General features: G+C 52.9%; 1 protein-coding gene across 2 annotated transcripts; it reads right to left on the reverse strand.

The window, feature by feature from the left end:
- Positions 1 to 3,937: 3,937 nt before the first annotated feature.
- LOC139056991 (uncharacterized) lies at positions 3,938 to 8,093 on the reverse strand. 2 transcript variants are annotated; one of them, XM_070534791.1, is made up of 2 exons: positions 6,868 to 8,093; positions 3,938 to 4,538 (listed from the first exon to the last, which is right to left on the reverse strand). In XM_070534791.1, the coding sequence occupies exons 1-2, from the start codon at positions 8,036 to 8,038 to the stop codon at positions 4,432 to 4,434; spliced, it is 1,278 nt and encodes a 425-aa protein (XP_070390892.1). In that variant the 5' UTR covers positions 8,039 to 8,093; the 3' UTR covers positions 3,938 to 4,431. The 2 variants fall into 2 exon arrangements, with proteins under 2 accessions (XP_070390892.1, XP_070390897.1); XM_070534796.1 differs by lacking the exon at positions 3,938 to 4,538 and adding an exon at positions 5,643 to 6,331.
- Between the last annotated feature and the right edge of the window lie 1,768 nt (positions 8,094 to 9,861).

Below are 9,861 nucleotides of genomic sequence, written 5' to 3' on the forward strand. Positions count from 1 at the left end.
GCCACGGCATCGGCGTTGTTCTCGTCCAGCAGCAGAATGGTACCGAGTGCGTAATAGCTTACGCCAGCCACCTGCTGTCCCCTGCCGAGAGAAATTACTCCATCACCGAGCGGGAGCGCTTAGCTTAAGCTTGGGCTACCGCCAAGTTCCGGCCATATCTGCACGTTTTCGGTTGTTACAGACGCCCTCTGCTAGCTGTCTTCGCTCCGGGACCCGACAGGACGGCTTAGTCGCTAGGCTTTGCGGCTCCAGGAATTTTTATTTATTGTCAACTACAAGTCTAGACGTCTGCACAAGGACGCTGACTGCCTGTCTCGTCCCCCCGTGGATCCCCCTGATCCTGCTGCGCATGATCCGGTGACCTGCGCTATGGCTTTTACTGACATGACCCACATGCGCGCTGAACAACGCGACGAATCCTTACAGTCCATCATCACCAGAAATCACCGACGGCACGTGCCGCATGTTCATGCTACGACGGCATCCTCTACCACTGCAATATCAACGCTGACGGCCCTTAGTTGCTCCTCGTCCTTCCTCGTCATCTCCGATCCATCGTTCTCGAACAACTTCACGATGCACCGACGGCGGGACACCTTGGAGTCTGGCGTACATACGACCGCGTACGACGTCGATTCTTCTGTCCGGGTCTCTGCCGCTCTGTGTCGTTATGTTGCAACTTGCGAATTGTGTGAGCGCCGGAAGAAACCTCCCCTGTCACCTGTCGGACGACTCCATCCAATTGAAGTTCCCGAGCCTTTCTTTCGCGTACGCCTTGACCTAGCTGCTTGGCCATTTTCCGACAAAGACTAGTGGATCGTAAGTGGATCGCTGTCGCTACTGATTACGCGACATGCTACGCGATAACAAAGGTGTTGTCGACTAGTTGCGCAACAACCGTCGCCGATTTTCTCCTCCACGACGTCATTCTCCATCACGGTGCGCCTCGACAGTTACACGCCGCAGCCACTCGTTCTTGTCTCGAGATGTCGACGACCTCCTCCGCTCTTTTTCCACTGAGCACAAGCTGTCCACCCCCTACCACCCACAAACGAACGGTCTTACGGAATGTCTCAACCGAACACTCACAGAGATGCTGCCCATGTACGTCTCCAACGATCACTGCGACTGGGACGCCGTGCTTGCCTATGTGACATTCGCGTATAACACGTCCCAACATGACACCACAGGATATTCGCCCTTTTATTTTTTGTATGGTCGCGACCCCACATTGCCGTTTGACACCATCCTCCCTTCTGTGCCCCGTGTTGCAACTGACTACGCTCGTCAAGTCATCGCCCGCGTTCACATGGCGCGTCAAGCTAAGTTCGCGTTAAGATCGCGATGTTAAGTTCGCCCCTTGGGTGCTCTTTTGGTCACCATGTCGTCAGGTCGGCCTCTCCCAGAAGCTTCTCTCTCGCTACACAGGGCCTTACGAAGTCCTACGTCAAGTTAACGACGGCAATTACGAGATCTCGCCGTTGCAGTTTGATCCATCCTCAAGTCCGACGCATGTTGACGTCGTGCACGTTTCGCGGCTGAAGCCATACTTCGCTAACAGTTCTTCGCCTAGGCGCTTCAGCACCCGGTAAAGAGGAAAGAAGAAGATCGCGACACGCTGGCTGCTGGGTGTTGTTGCTGGTCAGCCATCTTAACTACATGCACTGACTCTGCTTTTATATGTATTGTGAATACAGTCCGTCTATACTCCCAACATTCCCGTAACAATACATGTGCGCGGTAACCTATGAGGCTTTGTGGTAAATACTTTCTGTTGTCCAACAACGCTGTGAGGCGAGCAAGTATGATGCGCTCCGCGAGTTTTCCAGTGCAAGAAACGAGAGAAATGGGTCGCGAAGATGTAAGCGAAAGTGTTTTGCCAGGTTTAGGAATGAATATGATTTCAACATGCTTCCATTCCTGGGGCATGTATCCCTCAGCCCACGAATGATTGGTCTGTTCGAGGAGAAAGAGGTATAGTTGGCCTCAGTTAGATTGCGAAGCTGGTTGGTAATGCACTCCGAGCCCGGGCTAGTGTTCGCACGGAGTTCGGCGAGAGCTCAACGAAGCTCCGAAAGTGTGACTGGGGCCGACAGATGTAAATCAGAATTGTCCGGTCTATCATAGTCTGCGTACTCGGAGGTATCGGGTGGTGTGAGATAAGTTGAACGGATAACTGTATAGAGGGAGTCTAATTTCGGGTAGATGTTAATCAGTTTTCGTTGAGGGTAGACGCTATCTGTTCGAGTGGATTGAGGGTAGAGGAGAGCCCTTAGAAATCGCCAATTGCACCCTAAATGGAGACTGTTTTTGAACTGTTCACACACAGAGTGCCATTGATACCGAGTAAGATAGTCAGAATGCCGGATGATTTCGGTGTTTAGTTGAATATGCTTTCAGAGGTGGCAGTTGTGTTTATACTAATCTCTCCAACGGCGAAGGATGCCATGCATAGCGAGCTTCCCAAAGGTGCAGCAACGTGTTATCTACAGTGGGGGAGCGGTCGGGGCCTTGAATGCGCGTTGTGTATTCCCGAGTTGTGTATTCCCGACGCGGTCCAAGCAGTATATAATACAGATTGGTGGGGGAAGCTCTGACCGCTTGCGGCGAACGCCTGGCCAGTCACCTACCTTCGAGATTTCAGATCGATGTTTAAAAGCCGTGGTGTGAAGGGCAATACAGATAAGTGTATGGTCACTGATTGAAGTGTTGTATGTTGCCAAGATGCTGATAAGAGACCTTTGAGTATCGTGAGGTCCGGAGTGGTATCGCGCTCAACAGTATTGGCGGCGAGGACTTACGGAGTCGCCATCTTACATAAGCGCTTCGCTTGCGTAGTATGAGGGATAACGCGACGCGCTCCTCATAGGTTTGGCTGTCGGCGCTTAATAAAAACACCACGCGGGAGACCTACTGGGCATTTCTGGTAAGTATTCTCAAAACGACAGAAGTTCTTTGCTGTCAAAATAATAATCTTGGGCAAACAGAAAGCATGGAATTGTTTACAGGTGTTATCTGTTTGCCGAATACGTACAGTGAACGCGCACCGCGCGGTCGCCGCTTGGAGTCCCCCGAACCGGTTTCTTGCGTGAAAGGTAGCCAGCCAGTCGCTGAGAGCAAACTATGCGAAATATGTTATTATAGCGAGCTGTCTGTATAGCCAAATGGAGCATAACAGAACGAAGCCTCAGTGCAGCGATCGCGCGGGTTCGCAGCAAGCGTCTTTTCCCTGCGAGTGCGTTTTCGCACCGTGCCGTGTTGCGACTATGGGGTGGTCCCGTAGCGCTCTTCACCCGTTTCGTGACAGAGCGTTGCCAGCTCTCTAGTCGGTAGCGAAGATTCCGAGTCAGGCGTCGGTGAGAATAACAAAACGGACTTTATACGCTACATACAGGTCATTATACAGGACAAGATCGGATCGGCACTGGGGCCGAGAGCTAACAGCAAATGCGGCTGTTCCCGCACGGCGACGTACGGCGATGCTCCAACGCGTGACACATCTCACTCCACTCGAGTGCGGCACTCGGCTCACGGTGGTTCGGTAGATCCGGTTTTCCAGGCGGCAGCGTTGGGGCTTATAAAGCCCCGAGAAACGATTGTCACTCAAACGGCCCATTACAAAGCCAGCACTCGACGGTCGTCCGAGAGGTCCATCCAGCGACCGCGCTGCCCCCCCCCCCCCTTCAATTTTGTCGCGCGCGGTGACCTCCAGGGGAAAGAAAATATGGCGCCGGGCTGTCTAGCGCTTTGTTGCACTTTGGACATGTCGCGCGCCGATGCTCCTCCACAGGACGCCGCTGCCTTGCGGCGCAGCATCTTGACTTATCAAGGGACCGTTAGGGCGCTTTGTCCAAAGGGCGTTCGCAGGATAAATTCTGAATCTTGTAGATTCGTAATCCGGGCTGGTTGTACGTGAAGTAACTCGAGAAGCAGTTGGCAAAGAACGAACGCTTTATTGAAGGTTAGTGTAGCTTTTACAGTCTTTATCTTGTGACGTCACCGCAGCCACTGCCGATTCACAAGAGGCATGGCCGGTGAATCTAACGAAACAAACACGTATCAGCGGCGCATGCTGATTCACAACAATTCTTCACCCTAAGGAGTGAAGCGGTCCGGGGGCCGGAGCTTCCGCTTCGACCTATGCAGTGTCACTTCAGCCCGGTCAGTCACTTGCGGCTCGCTGGTAGCAACCTCTGCTTCGGGCCGCCCGTCTGACGGCGTTCGAATGTCGGTGCCTACTTGAGCCTGGCTGTGACTGCTGTGTCCTTGAGACTGCGAGTCTGCCGCTGCGTTCTGGCTGCCTTTAGTCGTTGGTACTTGCATGGGGGCCTCGGGTTCCACCGCTTCTCCTCCCACGCTGGTCCTCCTGGTTTTTAGGTGGTCGAGGTGGCGGCGATGTTGCTCCCCATCTGCAGTCTCTACCGTTGCCATTCACGAGCCTTCGGTGGACTCTACCGCACCTGGTTTCCATTTGTCACCCACTCCGTAGTTCTTGAACCAGACGTCTTTGCTCAGCGGTGGGCCACTGTTGCACGCACCTGCAGAAGGGAATGGTCGTGACACGACGTTGTGCAATAAAGAACGTGGCTGATATCCGAGAAGCATAGAAGCTGGGGTTTGCCTATTTGGCAAGGGAGTGCACCGATAATGCGAAAGAATGTGGTCCAGCCGAGCTTGCAAACTGCCGCGTGCGTTTTTGTTTAACCCCTGTATGACAGTCCGTACTGCTCTTTCCGCCAGGCCATTAGACTGCGGTTTGTAGGGAGCTGCCCGCAAATGAGCGATGCCATTGCGCTTCATAAATGCTCTGAACTCTTCGCTAGTAAACTGCGGCCCGTTGTCCGTCACCAGGGTCCTCGGCAAACCGAACCGGCTGAACATAGTCTGCAGTGCTTCAATTGTTTTTGCCGAACTGGCGGTCTTCATTGCGGTAACCTCGATTCATTTCGTATGGAATCAACCACGATCAACAACATGTTACCTTCCACAGGACCCGCCAAATCGACATTGACTCTAGACCATGGCTCCTCTGTGTCCAGCCAAGGCACGGGTTCTCGGGCAGGAGGCATGTTGCCCCATTCTATGCATGTTGGACACGCGTTGACCAGCATCTCAATGTCCCGATCGAGCCCTGGGTACCAGAAAACAGAACGTGTCAGGTTCTTCATAGTCGTTATCCCTTGATGTGCATCATGCAGCATACGCAGCATTGACTGCCGCGCAGTAGTTGGAATCACCGCTCGATGGTCCCAGTACACAATTTCGTGGCTGTACGTCAGTTCGTCTTTCCTGTGCATGTACACCCGTAACGGCTCCTGCGCCGGTTGTGGCCAGCCATTCTGAATGTAATCGCGGACTTGCGCGAGGTCGCTGTCGTCAACAGTCATTTTAGCCATGTCACTCGCCGACAGAGGTCAGGTATTGAGGTGATCGGTCAGAAGAACATACTCATGAGCGTCATCTTCTGCAGCCTTAGTATTGTTATGCTCCTGCCGCACTGGTAAACAGCTGAGGGTGTCTGCAGGAATCGACGTCTTTCCTGGCTTTAACTGAATTTTGTAGTTGTAGGCGCTTAGCAAGAGGGACCAACGCTGAATCCGGGCAGCGGCCATGGCGGGAACGGGCTTGTCGGGGCTGAAAAGGCTCAGAAGAGGTTTGTGAAATGATTCCCAAGGAGATATTCTCGGAACTTTGCAACTCCGAAGACGACTGCCAATGCCTATCTTTCAATTTGCGCGTAATTATGCTCAGCAGCTGAAAGCGTTCGCGACCAGAACCCAATTGGTCGATCTTGCCCATTTACTCTGTGATTTAGCACTGCGCCGACGCCCCACGACGACGCATTGGTTTCCAAGATAAGCGGCTTACCTGGATCGTAGTGCGCCAAGAACTCAGCTTCCTCTAGGAGCCGCTTTGTTGCTCGGAACGTGTTATCTTGTCTCGCTCCCCACTGCTAGCGTGTGTTCTTTCTTAGCAGTTCATGCAGCGGTTCTAGAACAGTAGCCAAGTTTCCCAGAAATGAGCGGTAGTAGGTCACGAAGCCCAAGAACGCCCGTAGTTCTGCAACACCGGTTGGCTTGGGCATTTTCATTATTGCAGCAACGTTGTCCATTTTAGGTAACAATCCGTTCGTATTTATACGATGTCCCAGAAATTCAACTTCTGCTAGTCGGAACTTGCATTTCTGCGGATTCAGCTTGACACCGTGTTGCCGGAAACGTCTGAAAACTTCACGCAGCGTCTCGCAGTTGCCGCGTTTCTCCGTGACTACCACATCGTCCAAATATACTTGAATGCCCGGAATGCCTTGCAGGATGCCGTCCATACGTCTCTGAAAAATCGCAGGAGCAGAGGCTACACCAAACGGAAGCCTATTAAAGCAAAACAGGCCTTTCGGAGTGTTTACGACCAATATCTTCTTCGTTTCCTCGTCAAGCGGCAACTGACTGTAAGCATCCCTCAAGTCGATGGTGCTGAATACTTCACCACCATTTAGGTTTGCAAAGATATCCCTTATTTTTGGCAATGAGTACTGCTCCGTGACACATGCAGCATTTGCGGTCACCTTAAAATCGCGACACAACCGAATGAAACCATTCTTTTTGATAACGGGAACCAAAGGCGTGGCCCACTCTGTACTGTCGAGAGGCGAGAGAATGCCATGCTTAACAAGTCTATTTCATTTGACACTTGCTCCCGCATTGCATACGGCACAGAACGTGCTTTGCAGAACCGTGGCATCGCATTTTCCCGCAACCGCAAACGGACTGCGGGGCCACCAATTAGCCCTTAAACCTGGCGTAAACAAATCGCCGAGCTCCTCTAAGAGTGCGCTAACCAAAGTACTGTCAGGGACATTCTGCTCACCGGAGGTTTCCTCGCCGAGAATGCTGAAGACGGGCCTTCCGCTACGCTCAAATGCGCTGATGACATCTCGCCCGCACAAGTTCGGGCCATCGCATTGCAGTACGGTTAGAGTTGCATCTAGGGTCTTTCCCGCGTACGAGACCGGAAGCTTCAGCTGACCTCTCACGGGAAGCTTGCCAAGAAAGCAGGACAACTGCAAGGACGTCTCGCGGAGTGCAGGCCAAGCGTGCCTATGCTTGCAGTATGTTTTCCACGTAATGATGGAGACAGGCGATCCGGTGTCCATTTGCATTGTCAGCGGAATTCCGCTCCAGCAGAGGGTGCGAACCACAGGCTTGACCAAGATTACCGACGTAGTGTACAAACTCACTAGACAAAGTTCGTTGCCGTCGCTCTCTGAACAATGCTCCTCACAAAGGGCCACCCCTTGTTTCCATACACACATCTTAGCTAGGTGCCCTTTACGTCGGCAGCGAAAACACTCCGCCCGGCGAAACTTGCACTTTGCTGCCTTGTGCTTAGTTCTACCACAGCACGGGCAAACGACGTCTTCGCTTGGTCGAGATGTGCTCGGATGAGTCTTGTGGTAATACGGTTGACCTTGCACTTTGCTCCTCACGGCATGGACGTCGCCATAATCTTGTGTCCTCTCCATGTGACCAACGTTGAGAGCTGCCATCTCTGCTGCTAACGCTATATCTTCGGCTTCTTTCAGCGTCAGCGAAGGTCTGGCCAAAAGCTTCCGACGAACGCCGGCATCACGTAGACCACAAACAAGTCTGTCTCGTAGCATCCTGTCCCTTGCCTCGCCAAAGTTGCAACTGCAGGCCTTTTTCCGAATTTCCACAATGAAGTCCTTCGTTGCCTCGTCGGGACGCTGGCATCTGGTGAAGAACTTGTAGGACTCCGCTATTTCGTTGCCCTGTGGCGCAAAGTGTTCTGCCAACAGTTCAAGCAGCTTCTCGTAGGTAAGATCTTGAATCTTCGCCGGCACGCACCGCACCGTTATTATGCCGACTGTTGCCGTGCTTAAGGCTGCCGTTAGCAGGGCTCGTCGTTTCTTCGAGTCGACGATATCGTAAGCTTCAAAGTAAGACTGCAGACGCACCTGGTAGGCGTCCCAACTGTCTTCCGTTTCGTCGAAACCCGGTGGTCCGGCGTGGGCCCCCATGGAGCAGGCACGGCCCGGTGGTGGGCAGCCTCGTCGCCACTGAAGTAACTCGAGAAGCAGTTGGCAAAGAACGAACGCTTTATTGAAGGTTAGTGTAGCTTTTATAGTCTTTATCTTGTGACGTCACCGCAGCCACTGCCGATTCACAAGAGGCATGGCCGGTGAATCTAACAAAACAAACACGTGTCAGCGGCGCATGCTGATTCACAACAGTACGGGCACAACAGCATCCACGCCATCAGATAAGGCGCCGGGAAGACGAGCTGCCTCCACGTGGCTCGGATGCCAGGCGCGCACGTTCGTCAGGCTCGTCCAAGTTCATGTGCAGTGTCCGGACGCCAGGTAACTTCACGTGCCCAGGTCCCACTCGCCGGGACAGGAGCTCTGCTCACAGCGTTATCGCCAAGGCACCTCGACCAGCTCCGCTCGGGACGTTCCGATGCCCTTGCTTCTCGCCACTGGTCCTCGTTGGTCGTTCTGCAGCTTGCAAAACCGACCGGCAAAAGGCAACACCCAAAACGAGCAAGTGCCCTCCGTCTCCCGTGAAACACCAGACAAGGCCATAATCCAAATCAATCTAACTAAATTGCTATCCCCCTTTTTGCTCCCGCTGCAACAAGGGGCAGGCGTAAGACCTGGTACACAAGGCTGAAACAACCATTTTTCAAATTAACAACACACCGAAATATCAGGAACAATTAATAATCAGCAATAATAATGAAAAATAGAATGGTCCCCTTGAAATCACTTGGACCGAAAACATACTACTGAGGAAGCAAATGAGGTCCTTCAATATTTCTTTTTCGGTGATATTTTCGAGGAATCAGAAGCTTCTCAAATTTGCGCTTGAATAGCGGAAGGGGGAATGGTAGACGGAGGAGAATTAGAGGATGATGAAGCAGGTGGCGTAAATGTAACCGTGGGGTTCGAACGAGTGAGAGGGACAGTAGGAACGCGATCAGATGGAGTGTCTGTGTCTTGACTACCCATCGCTGAGGGAGGCGACGCGGTTGGGGGTGGTCGTTTGTGCTGAGGAGCATCTGTGTCGAGAAACGCCGTACGACATAGTCGCGCTTGTCGCAGGGTGTTGCGGGAATAGGAAACCGGAGGGTGAGAAGCATGGCTGCGCGGCTGACTTTATGCAGAAAGCGATGGCGGTCGTGGTATTGGGGGTTCCTTCCTTGGAGCACCATGTGAGCAAGAGCGGCACCTCAATCTGGAGGGGGCTCTCGATCTGGAGCGCTTGCTGCTTGTGCTTCGGGATCTGGAAACAGTGATGCGAACTGCATTGGAGTCGGAATAAGCGGTGGCAGAAGAAGTGCAGTCAATGCTCGATGACGACGAGGGGTTGCGAAGACGACAAAGATAATCCGCACGACGTAGTGCACGGTCTGCCGCAGCCCGATTTTTGCAATTGGTATACCGTCAGCGTTGTGATCACCGCCACAGTGCAGGCAACCGAGGCGTCAGTCGCGGCCTTGGTCCAGGGTGGCCAGCGCGGTGCCGCAGATGCTACATCGGTTTGTTCCGGCTTGGGGACAGGCGTGGCCGATGCACAAACAGGTTGTGCGAAATTGGGCACGGGGCTTGCACGGCGAACAGCGGAGCTTAATCCCACGATAATTTACTTGCCGTGGTATGTAAGAGCCTTCGAATGTGATGAGAGCAGTACCTCCCATGATGCTGGCAGCGAGTATACAGGGTCCCAGAAGAATGCCATCAAATCTTGAGACGACGTGTGCTGCGTGATTTTATGTGTCACACATGTGTGTACACTTTATGTATCGCATGTGTTTTGCGATATGGCTTCGCATACGTGATGT

The sequence above is a fragment of the Dermacentor albipictus genome, chromosome 1 (assembly GCF_038994185.2).
Source record: "Dermacentor albipictus isolate Rhodes 1998 colony chromosome 1, USDA_Dalb.pri_finalv2, whole genome shotgun sequence".
In the NCBI taxonomy this organism is placed as follows: Eukaryota; Metazoa; Arthropoda; class Arachnida; order Ixodida; family Ixodidae; genus Dermacentor; species Dermacentor albipictus.

Bases quoted from the DNA above. Each gene is read 5' to 3' on its own strand.
- LOC139056991 (XM_070534791.1), bottom strand. From the start codon at position 8,038: ATGGGGGCCCACGCCGGACCACCGGGTTTCGACGAAACGGAAGACAGT. The intron at 4,539-6,867 runs GTGAGCAGAATG...TCCCTTCTGCAG, and splicing joins TCTCGGCGAGGAAACCTCCG to GTGCGTGCAACAGTGGCCCA.